The sequence below is a fragment of the Magallana gigas genome, chromosome 5 (assembly GCF_963853765.1).
Source record: "Magallana gigas chromosome 5, xbMagGiga1.1, whole genome shotgun sequence".
Lineage (NCBI taxonomy): Eukaryota > Metazoa > Mollusca > Bivalvia > Ostreida > Ostreidae > Magallana > Magallana gigas.
In genome coordinates this window covers 14,354,532-14,376,861 of record NC_088857.1, presented here as the reverse complement: position 1 = coordinate 14,376,861, position 22,330 = coordinate 14,354,532, and the positions used below count along the sequence as shown (strand labels likewise).

The 22,330-nt window shown below is 30.6% G+C and overlaps 1 protein-coding gene and 1 long non-coding RNA gene across 2 annotated transcripts; both read left to right on the top strand.

Annotated features, from left to right (window-relative positions):
- Positions 1 to 325: 325 nt before the first annotated feature.
- On the top strand, positions 326 to 12,738 carry LOC117689745 (organic cation transporter protein). Its single transcript, XM_034471570.2, has 11 exons — positions 326 to 532; positions 1,765 to 1,862; positions 3,207 to 3,406; positions 4,496 to 4,726; positions 5,485 to 5,687; positions 5,830 to 6,108; positions 9,328 to 9,462; positions 9,779 to 9,864; positions 10,106 to 10,226; positions 10,320 to 10,392; positions 10,499 to 12,738. Exons 1-11 carry the CDS (start codon positions 480 to 482, stop codon positions 10,715 to 10,717), a joined length of 1,698 nt encoding a protein of 565 aa, XP_034327461.2. The 5' UTR covers positions 326 to 479; the 3' UTR covers positions 10,718 to 12,738.
- Positions 12,739 to 13,354: 616 nt separating this feature from the next.
- Positions 13,355 to 16,290, top strand: LOC105330736 (uncharacterized). Its single transcript, XR_010714054.1, has 3 exons — positions 13,355 to 13,507; positions 14,509 to 14,792; positions 15,513 to 16,290. It is a non-coding gene; the product is annotated as an uncharacterized lncRNA (long non-coding RNA).
- The last annotated feature ends 6,040 nt before the right edge of the window (positions 16,291 to 22,330 follow it).

Sequence of the window (22,330 nt, the reverse complement as noted above, 5' to 3'; positions counted from 1 at the left end):
CTCAACATATGATATGACTATAAAATCATCCTGTTAGAAAAGGGACTAATGATTATAAACATAAGAATATCCAGGGGGAAATGGATTTTATTTATACAGAATTTACATGAGTTATTGTACATTGTCCAGATAGTTTGTATTATGACTCCATTGAGCTGATTTTATCATACCTATTGTTCCTCAGGTGAGCGATGTGGCCCATGGGCCTCTTGTTTATACAAACTATTGGAGACATTTAATATTTCCCCGTTATATTAATTATATAAATTAAACGCAAACTTGGAGGGTACGGAAATGTATTGCGAATTGTAGCACAGATAGTGTTACCTCATCTTTATTTAGACTTCTATAATTCATAATCACGGTTAGAACATTGAGACAATTGATTGAGATTGTATAATAGAATGCTTTATCACGTTCTGTACTCATGGAGCCAAGTTTAAAAACAGAAGAAAAAAACCAAAGTTTTGGATAATAAAATGGATTATGAAGGCAGTGGAAAAAAGAAAATGGAGCTAGATAAAGATTACATGTAAGTAGTTATCAATGTGTTTTGTAACGTACATCTACTAGGTTACCTGAGTATAATGCAGCTTTGATTTATTTGATTAATTAAAGATAAAATATATACTGTAAAGTCTGTATCAAACATGTTGATCTACATTTATAATCTTTTGAGTAAAAGTTATTTTTATATATCAGATATTGGTAATCTATAGTAGTATTTTTTGTAACGTTGTTTTAAAGACACATTTCTGGTGCATTTTATGAATATCGATGAAAATATGCTATATGTATATTTCGAAAATATTTGAGACATCTGTCACAGTAAAAATGCTATGCTCGAGTCTATTGTATATGATAAAGAAAAAAATGCCAATGTCGCTAAGTGCTTTTAAAGTACCGTATATCCGGTAATTTTTGCGATGATATGATTTTCGCTTTTTTCGCAATTTTTTTTTAAATCGCAAATTTCTGAATACGCAGAAATTATATTCTGTATTATTTTCTATAAAAAACTTTTTAAATCGCAAAAATGACTGGCGCAAATTAAAAATGCTACACATTTTCCCCAGTTTCGCAAATTTTGTAACACGCGAAAAACTCCGGATATACGGTATTACCTAAACTTATTTATCAAAATAAATGTTTGAGCTTATCTCTAGAATGGATATTTGTTTGAATTATTAAATCCTCTATAAATGAATATTCATCAAATTTTTTCTCACATCAAAACTGTAAATTTACGTTCATTAAAACAAGCCAAGGCTGTGAGCAAATGCTTACTAGAGATGCCCCCCTATGATGTGAATATACGAAATAAGCATAGTCGACATTTTACAGGAAGTTGATATCCGATTGGTATATAAATGAATCCCACCATATGAAATGCATAAAAAAGAGTGTGTTGAATTTTTAAGCATCTGCAATGATGAACAGTTGCTGAGAAAATTACGACAGAAATTTTTATAACGGACAGATAACAACACAAGGGTAAAACACTACATCCCCTCTCCTTCGGGGCTGGGTATATACATACGTCGCACTTAAACTTGCTAATGTTTGTCTTTCTGCGCTCCCCCCTTGATTATCTGCCATCCCTTCACCACTTTAAATTTGTTCCAAAAAAAAAAAATAAACACTTCGAACTCAAGAGCCGCTACGTAAAGGTAAGACACAAAAAATTACGTTAATGTTGTGACTGTATAAATATAAACTCTATAACTCTTTTCTTATTTTTATTTCTTCTACTTCTGTCTACAGATTTGGTCGTTGGGGTCCATACCAAACTTTGCAAGCTGCCTTTGTATTTTTCCATTCATGGGAGACAGGTTTTCAACTTTTGGTCGGTGTTTTCATCGGTAAGAATACAGTTAGGTACAAAAATTATTCATTGAATTTCATAAATTAATCATTCATAGCAATTTGCTTAACTGTTTGCAGTATATGCAGTTGATAATTATCATAATATTCACCACAATAACAATTCCATTGGACCATTTCAAAATTCATTTAAAAACATTTTATCATATTGTTTCGATTCTATGTTTAAAATATGAAATATATTAACATACTATACTTGTATAGGCGGATACATGCTGTGGAATCATTAAATATCGTGTTGGCTCAATTTTCATGGAATTCGTGGGTACCTCTCATCCACGAATTAACATCCTCCACGAATTGATAAATTAGGGTTATAAAGTTTATTTGGTTTTGTAGGTATAAGATAATACACGAAATAAAGTCCCCCAGCCTGTAAAATTTAAGCAATCCACGAAAATTGGCCCCCACGAATTTTTATGATTCCACATTGTATTATCCCCCTCCCCCGAAAGAATCTTTTTATACGATTACAAATGGTAAATTTTTGTGCGTATTTCTCCTTTTTTCTACTGCTTTATTGTGCGTATTTCTCCTTTTTTTCTACTGCTTTTTTGTGCGTATTTCTCCTTTTTTCTACTGCTTACAGTCACAATTTAAGAAATAAATTTTAATACTAAGTCGTGGTTTCTTCCTTACAACTCACTGTCAAACTTTGTTATGTGACTACACCACTGGTCAGTGGCGTAGACTAGGGTCTAGGTGAATATAGAAGCACAGCAGGGCAGGGGGTTTGGGGCCACCCTGAGGCCCCCAATGGGTCCAAGGCGGAAGCTGGCGCGTTTTTAAGAACATCGATAGCTATTTTTAATGTCTCCAGTATACATTTTTGCCCCTGTGAGTAAGTTAGCAGGACAAATCCAATAAAGTGAAACGTGGTGCTTTTTAAATCAGTTTCTTCAGAACACTATTTTGTGAAACCCGATCTACTACAGTGTATGGTTTGTGCATATGCGTTGATATAAAAGTACGACAAACAGAACCGTTCTACAATGATTATGATGATTGAGGATTTTTCAAATGTGTATCCCTGATTTTTGACTTTATTTCCCTTTTTCATTGGATATTTCTCACCAGTGCATTCACTTAGTATTCATATTGATATCAAACCGTGTTTTTACTAATCTTTCCGTCCAATGTGACGTGTTCGGATGAATGCAACGAAGCATGGATACTGCTCTTTCTCTTATATAGAGAGTGTGTAACGATGCACTGTACAATAGAAACCAAAACTCAATTGGCGGTAGTTGGGGATAAAAGGTAAATAATGCAAATTGATGAATTCATGTCAGCTTTAAGATTAGTATATTATTTATTTGCAGCATATAGACCTGGATTTCAATGTGCCACACCGTACTTCGATAACATATCGCTGTCAAATGATTCCAGTTACGTCCTCTACGAGAAATGTCAAATCAAAGTATTTCATAACGACACCGATGGCCCTAGGCTTGACTCTGTTCGGGAATGTACCAGTGATTATAAGTACACGTTGGATAAAGAGAAAACCATTGTTACCGAGGTAAATATAAATAAACAAGTGTGATAAAATATCATTTTGATGATAAATTTCCGTAAAAAAATTAGACTTTTTTCAGTGGTCATATTTGTTTTACTTGAAGGGGTCTGGATGGTCAACGGCTTACACGCCAGATTTATCAAAGTTTTTAAACATGAAATTTTCAACCACTTAACTATTATAATAATGTATTAACGAACAAATCCAAATACTTAAGATTTAAATTTGAAAAATTATATATATATATATAACTTATGTACGTTCACCTGAAGAAGGATGTAAATCCAGAAAGCGCTAGTGAATAGAAACTTTGGAACTGTTCATTTTTCTTTTTTGATTATTCATACTGTGTGATATCACCTTTCACTCATTTTGGATTATATATATATATATATATATATATATATATATATATATATATATATATATATATATATATATATATATATATATATATATATATATAACACCTTTATATAAAGAGCTATTCTTTTAAAGGAGATAATAAATTCTAAGAAATGCTCATGACCGTAAAGCCCTCTTATTGAATTTGTTGTTTCAAATTCATGACTTCTGTACAAAATAAAAAACAAACAAACAAACAAATAAAAAAAAACAAATAAAAAAACAAAAACAAAAAACCAGAAAATATAATCTTATCAAACAAAATCCCACTTTAATGAAAACTATTTTTTGTATGAGTTCAAATGAGCATAAAGTTGAAAACGCCGTAAACATTCCTCTATATTTTAATAACAATTATTTCGGGAAAAAACTGGGAAATCAGTGACTGAATTGAAAAACAAATTACATAATCCTTATTTTTATCCTCAGTATAATTCTAATTAAACTATTTCTATCATATTATAGTACTTGCGCGTTTGATAAACTCCAGTATTGATGATTTCCATAATAAAAAAGTTATTTCATTGAAATTTCCTTCTCTGCACCAAATGAAAAATACACATTGAGATTTTTTTCCGATTAATACAATAGGAGACATTCCATGTTTGCCAAGATAGTTGGTTACTGCATTATAATATTTTATTGTTTTTCAATTATTACAACAAGTAATTTAACTATTTCTTTCAGTTTGATTTGGTATGTGACAATTCCAATATGGCGGAATTCCTTCAGACCCTGGTTATGGCTGGTCAGCTAGTAGGAGCAGTTTGTGCCTCTTCTCTTAGTGATAGAGTGGGAAGAAAAACAGTACATCTTTGTTCGAACTTCTTGACCTTAATCTTTGGAATAAGTGTGGCCTTTGCCCCGAATTATACTACACTGGCAGTCTTAAAGTTCATCCTTGGAGTCTTGCAGCAGGTGGGATTAATGAAAGGGTTTATAAACATCCAAATAATGTTTTTTCCCTATAACATAGGTTAAAATTCAATTTATTCCTTATAAAATTATTTTCTACATATACAAATTTTAAAAAATTGCATTTTTATTAAAACTGCGATTGGGATGTTTTCGAAAAGAATTTAAATGTAATTAATTTCAAGCGGATTAATGTTTTTGTCAGATTGTGGTGTACATGTACAGTGCATAGAAGTTTATTTTATCTGTTACGATAAAATTAAATGTTTTAGCCACATACATGTACATAAATCTCATACCCCCGTTCCTCTATTACTTGACAATTCTACACTTCATAAGGGTACACAATAAATCAAAAGATAATTTGACAACTCGATAATAATCATATATATATATATAATGCACATTTATTCCTTCGTCTTTAACAGGTCCTATTTAAATACAACTAAGTTCTAAATTAAAAACGGCTAACCCTCCCAGCCCTAAAAAGTAATAGTGGAATCGGAATTTCCTGGTTATATGCACATCTACATATTGTTTTCTGACTTCTGAATTCCTACAAAGTTTCACAACATTCCATACAGCGGTTTACGATCACGAGGAGTTGTACTTACAAAAAGAAAACACCGGACAGTCCGACAGACAGACAAACCATTATATAATAAGACGTTGAGTCCAGCATGTCTTACTCAATCTTAGTTTTTATGAAAACAAAATGTTTGGTGTTCAATCGTATTAATGTTATTGTTTGCAATTTCCAGGGAATGGTTATGTCTGCTGCGGTTTTTACAGTAGAACTCTTTCCAGAAAAGACCCGTTATTTGAGTAAACTTGCCGGATCATTCATGTTTACGACTGGCTTGGTATTAATGTCTGCCATTGCGTACCTGCTACGAAGTTACCCGTGGAGATACCTGCAGATAACGTTGAGCTGTTTTTCATTACTTAGTTTGATTCAATATTGGTAAGTATCATTCTAATTTCAATTAAGACTTGTTTAAAACTCAGCTAAAGTTGAATCGTGTTCATATTGAACACACTATAATAAATATCGTAGCTAATGTTATCAAATGTATTAATAGACAATTCACATATTTGAATTTTAGGGTTCAGGATGAATCTTTGAAATGGCTGATTGCAAACGGAAAAACTAAAGAAATTAAAAGAATCTTAAGAAAAGTATCTAAGTGGAACAAATTGGATTATGGCGAATTGTTCGCAAACGTTAACCAGAAAATGAATGTTTGCAACATGGAAAAGCCTTTAAATGCAGAATTGCAATTGCGAAATAATAAAACTGCGATTAGTGTCGAGAAATACTCCATATTAACTATACTACAAAACAGATCTCTTCTATGGATAACCCTTTTGATGGGTTTTGTATGGCAAGTATTGCGCATTGTAACAGCCCATTTAGAAATATTACACACTTTGAATTTTTTTTGTTCAAAGTTCGTTAATTTTGGGACCAAGTCAACGCCCTTAAAAATAAATCTATTTCAGAATGCATTGATATCGTCTATATTAACACACTTTGAAAACCAAATTGTGCACGGTTTGGTCGAATTTTTGAAATTCTTTTTAATGCAATAAACAATTATTTTAATCTTGTTTTATCAGCTCAATGGGATGTAATAACAACCAAAAAACCCAAGGTATTATCAGCTTCCTTGATCCACAGTGTCTTGATCAAAAATCATTTCTCATAAGCTCACCTAGTTCAACAATTTACATATTAAGAACAACTCGTGAGATTTGTATTATCTAAAAGCGAGATAAACTGAATCGCTTTGCAACTATCGTTTCTTACTGTTTTATATTTTAGATTTACCCTGTGAAGATGTAAACAACATATTTACTCCTTTAAAGTATCTATTATTTGGTACAAAGTATATGTTTGTCAGAAACGAAAACGATTTATATTATGGATATTAATGTATACCATATATTTAAAATAGCTTAAATTTCATGTGCTCATGAAAAAACGTGACGAGACAATATATAGCTAGGTATACTGAACAAAATATAATTTTTAAGAATAGCAATGTCAAAAACACCCTAATGATTATATTTCAATGTTTAGACAATGCAGCTCTCTTGTTTTTAAAATAAAGGTATTGTTTGTTTTAACTTCAGAAGGAGGATATTGTTTAGAACCATATAGATTTTTAAATTACTATTTCACTTTGAAACTGTTGTTCAGTACACCGGCTCGTTTTATTCAATATCAATGTACTTAATGTACGTACAGCAAAGTTTATTCCTTTTTCACTTTTTAAATTTACCTCAGTTTGCTAAAATCATGTTTGTGGGGAAAGATGAAGGGTAGGGGACCCCAAGACGGTAGATTATTTTAGTTGCCGCTTACAAATCATCATACTAGTATATACTAATATTATTTTTTTTAAATGTGATTTATACATTTTTTTTCAAAGTGTCAAGGGTCTCGATAATAAAAAATATTGATGTACCTTTTTAAGCACTTTAAATTCTTTTCCTAAAGTGCTATGACGTGTTCTCCAATTTAATGCACTTTGAAATAATTTTTTTAATGGTTGATTTGGTCCCAAATTTAACGCACTTTGAAATCTTTTTTCCACAGTGCGTAACTTTTCAAAGGGCGTTGTCATAGCGCATCTATTTTGAAATTCACACATAATGGTAAACAAATACACCTCATAAGTCATGTTTTCCATAATCATATGAAACTTTGTCTAAAAATCACAGGAAAATCCAATGTTTTATTGAATTAGAATTTGACATTAAGGTATACGTTTACTCAGAATGAAAATAAATTCCACTGATGATAATGAAAAACCATCTATTGTGTGATAAAGACCTATCATGGCAGTGCTATTTTTCACTTTCAAAAAAGTAGGTCAATGACCTACTTTTTGAGATAATGGCCATTGAATAATTTTTGAAAATTTAAGAAAAGTCCTTAAAAATTTTACACTATGATTGAAATTTTCTTAATTGTGAAAATAATACAAATTGCTAAATTTTTAAAAAAATGAAATACAGTTTATGAATTGCAGTGACACTAATTAAACAGACACAAAACATTAAGTTTTCATTCACATTTTTTATGAATACTCCAGTCCGAAAATCAGTTTACAAATTCCTACCTTTTTTGATTCAATTTTACAAAAAACTGAATGATGATAATAACAAAACATTTATAGCATTAAACTAGATATATTGACCTTACTCTGCAGGCATAAAAGTTATATGAGGTCAATGATCAAAATCTTGAGATATGGGGTCTTTTATCGTTTTTAAGCATTTTTCAATATTTTTGTAGTGTGTGCCATTCGAATAACTAAACGAAAAAGTGAGATAAAACCAGCAGAAATATGCAAAATTATGTTGAATAACATATAAAATCTTAATTTTAAATATTGCAGTACTACCAAAAATATTTCAGTGAAAAACAAAATCTGAAAATTTTAGTCCGAATTTCCTCTGCTTTGCTAAAAGTCCAACTTTGTTTCAGCCTAATTTTATAATGTAGTAAAATATCAAATGGTTTGTCAATAATAATTTATTTCAGAAATACTTTTAGTGTTTAGAACAAATTTTACTCATGACATTTAACTTTAAAACAATCCGAATTAGAGAACTCAGACCCTGAGTAAACAACGTCCTTAACGAAAGCAAAAGAAATATCTTGAAAAATTTTCTCTTGGGTACATGATGTAAAAAAGGAATTTAAAGGGAGATTGTATGTACATGTTAACCTAATACATGTAATATCGAAACTATTATGAATTGACAACATTTTTAATAAGTTTAACATTTACTCAAGATTTTTATATCTCATCAAACACTTAGGTGACCTATTGCAATTGCTCTTCGTCCGTCGTTGTGAACAATATTACATTTTGAATGTCGTCATCAATTTTTGTTAGAAGCATCTGTAAGATAAGAGGATTATGAATTATGAAATTATGACCAAACCACCCCCGGGACATCATGGGCGGATCCACATAAGCTAAAAAAAAAGCCAAATTTTCTAAAATCTTCTGTACTATCACACATTTTTGAAAAGAACAAAATGCATTGTTAAAATTTCCTTGAAGCCCTCTATAAAAACTGTGTTATTCATAGCCCCTGGGTCAGGGGTTCAGGTCAAAGGGCGGGGCCAATATGACCGTACAGTTAATATGGGTTAAATCTTGGAAATTCTCTACTTTATATATATTTGAGAAAACAAAATGCATAACACTGTGCCGGATAATTATGCCAGTGCTAAGGTGGCATTTTTGCACCCGCTTAATTTCTTCTACTTTCACAGTCGTTGGATATGTACAGAATGCAATGGTATTAAGTCCATAATATTCTGTTCCTTAACTGTAAAATTTAATACCAATGGAGCATGGAGTAAAGAATATTTTTTTATTCAGTGAATGGGGGTGGGTTGACAATCATTGCAATATAAGCGGGTACCCTATTGCCCGTTGTCGTCTGTTTACAATTTAACATTTTAAAATTCATCTTCAAAACACAAGATTAATTGGCCCTATTGATTTAAATACTGTTCTGTTTTAGGATATCTACAACAGTTGCCAGTTTGTTTAAATTTTTTCTTGTTTTACTTGTAGGATAACTAATACCTTGACGTACTTTGGTTTGCTCTTGACCGCGACATCATTAGCCGGCAATCACTTTTTCAACTTTTTCTTATCGGCGTGCGTGGAGTACATCTCGTTTATCTTAGAAGTCTTTATGCTTTACAGGTATTTATGCTAATATTCTCTCTCTCTCTCTCTCTCTCTCTCTCTCTCTCTCTCTCTCTCTCTCTCTCTCTCTCTCTCTCTCTCTCTCTCTCTCTCTCTCTCTTTCTCTCTCTCTCTCTCTCTCTCTCTCTCTCATCCACACACATCCTGTCATTTTGACTAAATATTGTTTTTATGTCTTTACACCAAAGATTGTTTTTTATTTTACAACACATGTTGAATATTTACAGAAAAATGGATAGAAAAAGTATACATTTCCCATAATTGGATGTACATGTAATAATAATTATCATCTTTTATCTATTACACATATGAGGTTTGGACGGCGTACCGCTCTGATGTTTTTTCACTGTATCACTGGAACGTCATTGGCTCTAGCTACACTACTTAATTACTTTTCAGGTGAACTATAATTTTTTTAAGTTAAAATATATAGGTCATTTGAATTTCCTTTTTTATATAAAACGATGGTTATGGCATTTGTAAAAATTTGCATGGGAAAGGTCTGTTACAGGGTTTCTCAGTACTTTTCCCTGATAACTTCTGATTTTTTGTTGTCACAAAAACTCTATTGATTTATTATACAACAAAAGTCAAAATAGTTTGTTTATACGTTGTTCTAAAGTGTTCGTTTCTTTAACAGATGGAGATGAAACGCTGATTTTGCTCTCTGTAATAGCAACATTTGCAGGGAAAATGTCCGTCACAGGGTCATTCAGTACACTCTTTCTATTCACACCTGAATTGTATCCTACTAATCTAAGGTACTCTAGATAGATATTATTTAGTTTAATACGAGACATTTGACATTTTGAAAGCAACTATATGAAGAATCTAACACGATATTTCTTTTGAAGAAATGTTGGAATCGGGATTTGTTCAACTTTTTCAAGAATTGGCGCTATGATATCTCCATTCGTTGGAATTTTGGTATATTTTTTTTTTTTTGGAAAAATATATTTTTTTTAATTCATGAAAATGCACTGGATTAAGATTAGAAGGGTAAATAGTGTTTCGCTTCTACGTTTTCTTTTAGGCCAGCCATGTACCATGGGCACCGGGGACCATATTTGTAAGCATGTGTTTTATTGTCATCATTATAGCGTTGTATCTGCCGGAAACCCGCGGAATGGATCTACTACAGTCATTGGGAGAAGTGAAAATTTGGTATGCTGGAAACATCGGATTTCGACTGAAAAAAGGTCGAAAGAAAAATAAATCTGCACCAGAAATACTCGTCCATTGTGACAGTTAACAATTACAAGTGGAAAATTTGTTTTGGTGACTTTTTGTTCTCAAGTACCCAAACTCCGTCACCATATGCAGAAACATGTCGTGTTTCTCTGGAAATTAATTTTTTCGGTTTTATAATTTGGAATCAATAAATAAAGTCTAAAACGTTATAATTAATAAAAATATCAACAAAAATATTTTTATTATTATTCAAATAAGCCCTCTGAATACGACGTCCTTTTCATAATGCATGGATGCCGTTTGGTTACTGTACTTACATATTTCAAATATATCATATCAATAATGAATATATTGATGATTATATTATTTAATTTTTTTACATTTTTAATAAATTTACCATATTCTAAATAACGACATACCGTATATATTTGTAACTCTGTATTAGGCAAAAATTATGGCATGACCTCTCTTAAAATTCAACACATTCTGAGAACTATAGACCGATAACATTATTAAGTTGCCTAGGAAAACTTTTTACTTGTATATTAAGCAATATATTAGAGATATATGCATCAGAGATTGACGTTATCAGCGAAAGCCAGGCAGGTTTTAAAAAAAATTATTCAACTTTAGACCATATAATAACACTACAGTTTTTATCCCATACTCTTATGTCAATGAAGAAAAAACTTTTTTGTGCTTTTCTTGATTTTAAACAGGCATTCGACACTGTCTGGAGAAATGGTCATTAGAGCAAGTTAATCAAAACTGGAATAAATGGGAAATGTTTTAATTATATCAAAAACATGTAACATGGAAGTCAAAAATCAGTATGAATGGCTTATCTTCCGAATTTTTCAGTTGTAATGTTGGAGTACGCCAAGGTGAAAATTTGTCCCCGTTTTTATTTTCGTTATATATTAATGACCTAAAAAATTTCTTGATTGATAAAAATATAGTTGGGTTACAGAGTGTTACCAAACCTATAGAGGATGAACTGTTTATGTATCTTAAACTATGTATTCTTTTTTATGCTGACGACATTGTAATTCTTGCTTAAACGACTGATGATTTACAAAATACTCTTAACGAGTTTCATTTATACTGTGAGCAATGGAAGTTAACGGTTAATAAAAATAAGACAAAAATATTAGTATTTTCCAAAGGCCCAATGATAAAAAGGGAATTTTACTTTAGAAATGAAAAAATTGAAAATGTGAAAGAGTTTAAATACCTTGGGCCTGCTTTTTCACGTTCAGGGTCTTTCAGCAAAAGCAAAAACACATCTATGTGAACAGGCACAGAAGGCTATGTATGGGGTCATCAGGAAAATAAGGCTATTTAATTTACCTGTCGATTGTCACTTTTTCGATAAAGTAGTAATGCCGGTATTAATTTATGGATGTGAAGTATGGGGCTTTGAAAACATAGAAATTATAGAACGTATTCATTTGAAATTTTTGAAACATATACTGAATTTTAAAAGATGTACCCCATCATGCATGGTTTATGGAGAAACCGGAAGGTTTCCGTTATCTGTCAATATATATACTAGAATGGTTTCATACGGGGGAAAATTGTTCACCGGGCCAGAAAATAAAATTGTACATATACTGTACAAATACTTATTGAGTCAATGTTGTAATGACTTTTCTAAAAACCCATGGATTGATTGTATACATTCTATTTTTGATAAGTGTGGTTTTTCAAACATTTGGAATGAACAATGTACTGTAAATGTTTTTTTTGTTTGTTTGTTTTTTTTTAATCTTTTTTTTATTTATTTCACATTACAAATCAACCCATTAACAAAATCCAACTATCTCGGGCAAAGATAGTTAGTAATAGAGTTATATCACATGTATTATAACAATTACAGCATATCTGCAAATTTCACAATATTAATTCTAAACATTTGTATTTTTGACATATTTACAAGTACATCGATATTGTATCTGATATTGTTTTACAAATATAAAACGAATTCATTATATGTCTCTGTTTTCTTTTGAGATCTACAACACATTTTATATTCAAATATCCTGTATGCTATGAATGACACAATAGTATTAAAATAGCGTATTTTTGTATTTTCTCAAAATAAAACCCCAAAATAACATGTTTCCACTGTATATCAAATCCTATAACTAAGCTAAAAGTAGTTGACCATATCATCTTAAATGGACTTGGACACGATTTGAGATCAAAGATTTTATTTTTATTTTTAGGCGGAAGCGCCTATTGCAATTGCTTTCATGACCTTCTACGTCATAGGTCAAATTCCTGCCCCTTTTCATGGTAAACTATCGGATGTTATTTAAACTAAGGGCACACAACTCTATACCCCCCCCCCCCATACTGTTCGACCCCTGTTTAAACATCGTTTCTGTTAATAGATCTAAATTTTTACTTCGTCGTTTTTAATTATCCATTGAAAATGCCTATAGCAAAGATAGCAAGTGGTAGATATACGTTTTTGATAGTACAGGAACGAACGATAACTCTTGCGATGTATGCGACATAAACAAAGGATAAGCACGGAGTCTGATGCCTGTAGATGAAATTCCGATGGAAAAAAATAGTTCAATTTGAAATTGCGTGTTTATGAGTACAGAAGGAAAAATTGATAGGGAAACAGGTAATGAATGCTTTTTAAAAAAAACAAGGGTGTGTATAAATCTATTTAAAAAGATTATTAGAATGATACAATGCCTATAAATTATTTGTAAACATACCAACGTTTCGCGTAGTAATCTCGGACAATACTACATTACGTTATGCAGTGTAAAATTATTGTCACCAAACCCACGTTGAGAAAAACTGGTGACTGTCCATCTTCGACATACGTAAGGTAAGTTAGGTAATTAATGTGTTATTTCTCATTGTATAAACGTCTGCCTCATCATTTTAGTTTTTCATGTTACAATAATCTTGATCGAGGAGCTGGTACATTCTTAATCCGAAATTCCCCTGACTCTAATCCCCGCTTGTATATTGTGACGTGCGGAGGAGACATGTCACAATATAAAAGCGGGGGTTAGAATCAGAGAAATCTCGGATAAGTAAATACATTTTATGAAAGAATTTATATTTTTTGTGTTAGGCATTCATCGATAATTCTGAAATGTCGGTCTTTTGTTATGAATACTATACAAGGCGAGGCCTACAGGATATCTTTAAAGATTAAAATTTAGCACAATGGAATCGCATATATAGGAAGATAACATTTCCTTTTTTAAACCTTTAATATTTTGTGACATCTTTGCAGATCTATATGTTCATATGGTGATTTTATAATTTGTTACGAACAGCACTGTATGATATTGGGTTTATTCATTTTGATTACAAAAAATTACAATATTCAGCTTGGTTTAGAAATGACTCATGAATAATGCAAATGAATTTTCTCTAAAAATATCTCAAATATAGCTTTTAAGTATCATACAAGATACAATTCATTGGTTGATATAATGAATATTCCAGATAGGCTATTAATTGCAAAGATATTTCATTGAACATTTAAAAATAATTAATATGATTTATCCTTTTACCCACTGTATTTACTTATATCTCAGAATTACCTTATCATTACTCTATAATGAAAGTGACTAAAATTTCCTATGGAAATTTCTCTACATCATTATTATATGATAATTTTGATGACTGCATTTTTTGTTTTTAAATTTTAAAATTTCCAATTCATGAGAACTTGGACTATATACCAGTATATCTTTGATCTACCACGTTCATGATTAATTGCAATTCCAAAAAGACTCAATTATATACCTGACAATGATTATAGATAATAACCTAACATATATCTATTTGTTCTATATGTATATGTTCTTTCAGATGAATGTCAAGAAACTGATTAACATTAACTGACAAGAGGAGACAATGAGAGCTCAACATCATTCTTCATCTCTGGTGAAGGGGAGAGTTGCTAAATTTGGGTGCACAGCTAAATTCAAGCAAAACAAAGAAAAAGACGGTTGCTATAAAAATGCGGTGTTGGCTTCTCAGTTCAGCACTTTTAAAGAGGGACAAACATTGCACGTTTGCAACTTCTAAATGGAAGCAGGGCATCTGAAATATGCTGGAATCCTCATCTTAATGGCCTTAATGCCATTTTCAAGGTTAGTAAATACAACTAAATTTAAATACGATATTCCCTGTGGTTTTCTTGTTTAAGAATGAACTAATTATACCCATGCTCGGAAGGAGAGGGGGTATATTGTTTTACCCTTGTGTGTCTGTTTGTCTGTAACACAAATTTTGTCAAAGATATCTCAGCAACAATCGCAGATGCTTGAAATTTTAACTCAGTCTTTGTGAAGGTATGCCATTCGGTAGGATTGATTTTTCAAAATATTTGATGTCAACTTCCCATTACATGTAATGTTAACTATGCTTTTTTGTATACACATCAGAGCAGGGGTATCACTAGTGAGCATTAACTCACATATATCTTGTTGTCATATCTTTAATAATATAGTAAATATTCTTATACTAAATGCAATTAAAAACTGAAGAATTTTGGAGAAAAAAAAATTAAACTTTCATTTACAGTTCAATCACTATATTTTCCATTACTTGTATTTAATATACCAAAATAACCTTACAATTATTGATAATTCATATTGTGTGATCTTCTTATATATCTCATTCTTTATTTGCAAAATACATGTATACATTTGAAAATAAATTATTTAAGGTAAAACACATATAAATTCAAAATATTTTATAGATTAATTTTTTTTTAAAATCCATGTTTTCTTTATTGGGGGTCAAGTATATTGTAATGAAATATTGCTTGATAACATATCCATTATTCATTTTTCATCAACACATTTTAGAATATCCTGCTGAAAAAGACAGTTTTCATTGGTATAATGGATGCAAGACAACACTAGTGAATTGAAATTGTTGTTACCACAAATGGCACACTCCAGGATAACACGCTTTCCAAAAACACCTTTACGGCATGCAGGCATAAAGGGATTCTTTGAAAGTCTATGTTCTGTAATGGTGGAAGTTCTCTTGAAGATTAGTATTAAAATAAAAACTAAAAAGTTCAAATGTCTTCAATACTAGAGACCTGTGATTTGACAGTACAACATGGAGCAATTGTAAAGGACACATAATTTGTACATTATTGAATATCAATATATAGTTATCCATAACTTACTGGGCTTTTACATTGTATTGTAACTCTCAACATTTGCATATATGTTTGATCTTTGTAAAATATGTTATAGTAAGTAAATACATTCTTTCTAAGTTTTAAACATTTGTCAACAAAATATATGAACTGCAATCTGAGGATCAATTAGAGGTCTGCAATTCTCCACATATGAAATGACTTTGAAATCATCCTGTTACTGTTAAACTGGAGAATATATTAAGAAAACATCAAAATATCTTTATTGAATACCTTTTTTACAACACATTGTCCAGATATTTTGTGAATTATTCTATGAAGCTGATTTCTCAATGGCTATTGCTTCTCAGGTAAGCAAAGTGACACACATACTACTTGTTTCTGTAAAATACTGTAATCAAGTGATGTACAAATGTAACTTCTGCATTTTTGTGAAACATTATTGTAAAGAATAAAATACTACAGTTTCAGAAGTTCAGTTTACTAAATTCTAATTCTATAATAATCTTTCATCATTTTGATATCAAAATGGACATTTTTAATAAATCGGCATAATAAATGAAAATGTATTCCTGTAATTTCAGCTTGCATATAAGTATCAACTGTTATACGAATGTGACTTTTTATGTACTTCATAAAACAAATGTTTTGATGTTTAAATTGCTCTTCTCATTGAATCTTTATTTAAGGCATGATCCAGACTAATCTGGTGCAGTAACAGAATATTTCCACATTTACTACATGTATATACCTTAATTGACATATTAGAATAGTGTTTTATCTTATCAAACTAATTCTTTAAAAGAAAATAGTTATAATAACACTATGACATTGACAACTTGCAATCATGCTTCCGCCTATCAGTACTTTCAGTACTTTGATTTATGTATGAAATGGTTTATTGGTGCATTTTAAATGATTGACCAAAATATTAAATGTTAAAGTCAAGTTACAAGCGAGATACAGAGGTAAGAGTTGATAGTTATGTAAACAAAGCTCGAGTCTTATAGTTGTTTACGTAAAATGTAAACATTAAATGTAGAGAATTATCATTTCTTAGACAAAATGACATGTAAAAAACAATTTAAACTTATTCAATATCTTCTTAAATACTATTATCAACAAAAGAAAGTTACATTTGATGAAAATTTACACCAATACAACAAATATGTAAAAAATGACAATATTCGAGTTTTGTTTACAAAACAAAGAATTATAAACTCTGTATCTTGCTTATAACTTGAGATTTGAGTTTCAAATTTTGACATAGTATTATAAACTTATAGATTTATCATTATAAACATTGAAAATGGAAAAATAAAATTTGAAAATTTTAAGTCAAATCGTGTCCAAGTCCCTGTTCACACTCAAAAATTAAATGTTTTACATCTTCAATTTCGCTACACATATATATTACAAGAAGCAGAAGACCTATATTTGCATTTAAAAAGAAAGCTGTTACAGCACACTGTATTGTTCAGCATTTTGTAGTTAAATTTACATATTCGTTTGTCATATATATCTTTTACTATGTTTTTGTATATGTCATTCCAATATTCTTTTCCCACTGAAAACAGTCGTTTAAACAATGCCTGTTGACAGGGAGGCTTGACATTTTTTAACAAAATTTTCATAGAAAAATTTACATTTTTTGTCTTCAATACAATGTAAACCATTAATAAAAAGAAAATCACAATTGGATACTTTTTGTATATATTGACAACATTTCATATCAAATTTTAGTGATTTTTTATATATTACATTTCTAACTATTCTATATTCAAACATCCAGTTAGCTTTTTGTTTTAGAGTAGATGACAATTCTTGAAGCGTTTTGAATTGGCCATCAGCATTAAAAAGATCCTTTACATACAATATGCCGCTTTGAATCCAACTTTTATGACAGATTGTTTTATTATCAAATTGAAATAAATTATGTTCCAAATTGGCTGTTTAGCAAAATTTATATCAGATAATTTATTAATGTCAATGGATTTTTTACAATCATTGAAACTACAAAATACTTTTCTATAAAAAATAGGGAGTTTAAAAATTATTTCAAAATTTAAGTTATTAGTCTCCGATACGTTTAGTACATAACTGATATCTACATTTAAAATTCTTAGATAACTATCAACTATTTTGTTAATTATGCATGTTTTGTCAATCAATATTCTACACCATGCAGCTTTCAAGGCCTTAAACTTCGATTCAATATCAACAACTTCTATACCGCCATCTTCTTGCCTTCCAATCACAGTATCTCTTTTTTCTATCTCTTTTATTCCAATTGAAATTGAATATGCTCTTTTTCAGTTGTTTAATATACTCAGGGTCAGGCATAGGTAAAATAGAACCCACATAAATTATTTTGGATATAGATAGTGAATTAAAAATGCATGCTTTTCCAAATATAGTTAATTTTCTTTTTTTCCAGGACTCGAACAGTTTTTCCATATTTTGAAAAGAGTGTTACCAATTACGTTCATTGATTTTTATTATGTTCAATGTAAATACCCAAACATCTAACAGCATCATTGGTTACATCAATGCCGCTTATATTTAATATTTATTATATTTGTCTTTTAAACTACCAAGTAGTATACATTGCGTTTTTTATATTTACTTTTGATCCAACGTGTTTACAGAATTCTTCTACAGTCTTTATTGCAACATTTAAGGAAGAAATATTTTTCAAGGCTAAAGTGACATCATCCGCATGTTGAATAGTTTTTAAATCGTCTACAATGTTTGATATATTTATTCATTGAATTTCTGAATTGTGTTCATTTATAAGCCAATATTTCCGCAACAAACAGATATAGAAGTGCTGTGATAGGACACCCTTGTCTTGTACCTCTTTTTATTTTGCAAGTTTTAGAAATCCATCCATTGATCTTAACTCTAAAAATTGGATTTGTGTAAAAAATTTGACCCATGAAATAAAATTTTCACCACAATAAAATTGTTTTAAAACTCGGAAAAGGAAATTCCACTCGACTGAATCGAATGCTTTTTCAAAATCAAAAAAAGCAATAAACCCTCATTATTGTTTTCCATGCAGTATTCATAGATGTCTAAAATTAATCTTGCATTTATGCCTATAAAGCAGCCTCTTATATACGCTGATTGTTCCTTGTTAATCAGTTTATCAATAACTGTTTGTAATTTTTTGGCAAGGACACAAGCTAGAATTTTATAGTCGGTATTTGTTAAACTTAGTGGTCTGTAATTTTTAAGGCTATTTTTGTCCCCTTTCTTAAATAAAAGAGTGATAAGAGCTAGCTGCTGTGATAAGGGTAGTTCCTGTTTATCGAAAATACTCAGTAATACTTCATAAAAGAGTGGTCCAATTGTTTTCCAAAAGCATTTATAAAATTCAGCTGGTATACCGTCTAAACCCGGGGATTTGTTATTTTTCAAATTATTTACTGCGCATTCATTGTAGGTAATGAGGCGCAAAATTCTTTTTCCCTATAATTGCTTATTCACTAATGTACTGTAACTGTTAATTGGATTACAAATGCTGTCAAGCAAAGGCTGAAAGACCAGTTTGTGCAGAAATGGTCGGCTGATATTGCAAATTCTTCAAAAGGTCATGTAATAAAAACTTGTATGTTATGATAAATTTGATTCTGGAAATTGAAGTTGATAATCACGATCTGTGTTTTTGTCTGTAAATGATTGCTAGAATTGTATGAGTGAATCCACCAGAATATTGGGTAATGTCGAGAGCACTGAAACGTTCGTTTGGATGGTTTCTGCCAAAATTGAACATCTCCATGACTTCTGTTGAAAATGTTACAGTAACTTCACTGTCTTAGATATTTGAAGGTCTACTATTAGTCATTCCTACAAAGATCCTCACAATGTTTATTTGTTGGTTAAAGTTAGCCGACATTTCCAGATGCATCAGGACGAGAATCAAAATCTGCCTGATTAAAAATGCAGTCTGGAAAAATCAGAAATCATATAAAAGAAGTATTAAAAAATAGTATAAAAATATTTCATACTCGAGAATAAATGCAGATACTTTCCTTGTATATAATCTAGATCACAAATTCCAGAATTATGATGTTTCCATACACATATATGGCGCTGTGAAAGGCAATTCTTGATTTACCAATTGTATTGCAATTTAAAAATTCTTCCAAAACGTAATTATTCAAACACTATTAACGAAAGGATAAGATTATCCCACAAATTGTGCAGAACTATGAATCAAATAAAATATTGAAACTATTGATGCGATGTTTTGCATATACTGAAATTATTATTTTGTCCGCATGAAATTATCTTTTATTACAAAATAATTTACCTAGATCAGGCAAATGGATTTACTTCTATGTGAGGATTGTGTTTTCAGTAGGTTTTGGAGTGGACTGTTCGAGATATCGTTTATATATTTAATTGGACTCAAACAACTGAACAAAGGAAGCTGATAATGGTGAAAAACAACATACTGACTAAGACGTCTAGATTTTCTGTGTTAACTGCAACTTATACAAAGTCCCATTCTGTCAGCAGTTGCCCCATACAGCTTTTTTGTTAACGATGACATTTCAATGCTGTTGTTTTTTCAACTTGACTTTTGTTACTTTTATGTTTACAAGACATTTTCTTTTCACGGGTACATGTAGTTAGCGTTATTAGCTCCAACATAATGTAGGACTTTTATGTACTTTGACAACCTTTGTTCGGGGACGTAAAGCAGAGTGGGGAGCATTATCGTTTAAACACATACAATTCAACGCCTTGATTTATTGTATAGAACAAAGCAGAATAGAACACTTTTCTGTATTAAAACAAATAGAGCCCAAAACAGCCAAAAAATGAGAAATTAACAATCAAAACAAAACGTATGCCATTGTACATGTATAGCGTTTAGTCTGATCATCTTAAAAAAGGATGTACACAGACATTTATAACAACCATTTTGCTCGCAGAGGGATTGGAAAGTGTCAAACCTGTATAAACGAAACAAACTTAAATAAGGTTCAAATAGGACAATGTTTCTTTTTCACGAAAACAAATTGCAATCCTTATTTTTGGTGAAATTGTAAAGAATTTCTTTTGAGCATAGCGTTAAAATTTGACAAAACGTAAAGATTTATGATAAACTTGTGAAAGAAACACATTGTAAATTTCCATGAAAATAGACCACAATTCATAATGTGATGTTTCTTCTCTGATTCCTATGGTTTAATTACTCGTAAGCTTTTCATACTTTGTTGTTCCCATATTCTGTTTCCCGAATTGATTTCCTTCCGAAATGATAATATTTTTGATTCGTGGGAAACTCTTCTCATGTGACCATAATGATTTAATAATAATATGTAATTTAGTTGTTGAACAAACAGAAACTTCTTTTTTCAAATAAATGCTTGATTTTACCTACTATTAACCCTCTCTCTCTCTCTCTCTCTCTCTCTCTCTCTCTCTCTCTCTCTCTCTCTCTCTCTCTCTGAACTTATATATGACAGTCTCTATATTATTCAAAAGAAAAAGTGGACAACCTGACTTCTTTTGGTGCTAAGTTTTAAAATAAACAAACGTAAATGCTTTTTTCCCATTTTGTCCGATCCCCAGGGGCCATGGTAAACCGACTCATGGCATATCTATATGCGTGTATATGTTTTAAGTTGTTTCTACTATTATTACGCAAGTTTGTACCTCTTTATTGTCTGAGAGGTTAATGATTTTTTTAATTATATCTATAATGATCTTTAAAATATTCATTTGAACCATTTGACCTCATTGGGTTCTTTATTTTTTTTTATTATTTTTTTTTTTGGGGGGGGGGTATAAACTTGGGTTTAATCCATATTGATGCTTTTGAAAAGTCTGTAATGTATCGAGCTATTTGTGTTTCGTAAAACTTTTACATTATATTTCCACGGCCGATTTTCATTTTTTCCACTTTTTTAAACGGATTTTGGCCCTTCTTGAATGAAACCATCATGTTGTAGTACCAAAAAGGGATTAAAACACTTTTTTAAGATAACGAGCAAGCAACTGACGGACGAACGACAGTAATTAACTTTTACATTTTTAAGTTTCGCGATTTCTTTATCATAACTCGTAACTTTATCATACCTCTCGTCAAAAAATGTTTATGTATCTTATACTCAAAATTAGGAAAGCGTGTTATTTGTAATGCCACGTTGTTATTTTTGAAATTCAAAATCCGACTTAGATCTTTAAATTTTCGACTTTCAAGCTGGATTTACCAACTTTTATCTTGCATTTTCCATTTTTTAAGTTGAAATTTCACACTTTCATCCTCTTTTGATATAACGATATTTTTGATCAATTCAGACGAATAAGCGATTTTTATCAACGCCATGAACTTAATAAAGGCACTATTAAAATATGCTTTCATGGTTTGGTTTTGATATTAATTGTGTCTTCGTATGTTTCTTTTCAATACTGCATTTTATTAACGACTCCCTTTTGTTTTACATACTTCAAAAGCGTTGATTTGATTCATGGTTATTTCGATACCTGATATCA

Bases quoted from the DNA above. Each gene is read 5' to 3' on its own strand.
- LOC117689745 (XM_034471570.2), top strand. From the start codon at position 480: ATGGATTATGAAGGCAGTGGAAAAAAGAAAATGGAGCTAGATAAAGAT. The intron at 533-1,764 runs GTAAGTAGTTAT...TTCTGTCTACAG, and splicing joins GAGCTAGATAAAGATTACAT to ATTTGGTCGTTGGGGTCCAT. The intron at 4,727-5,484 runs GTGGGATTAATG...TGCAATTTCCAG, and splicing joins TCCTTGGAGTCTTGCAGCAG to GGAATGGTTATGTCTGCTGC.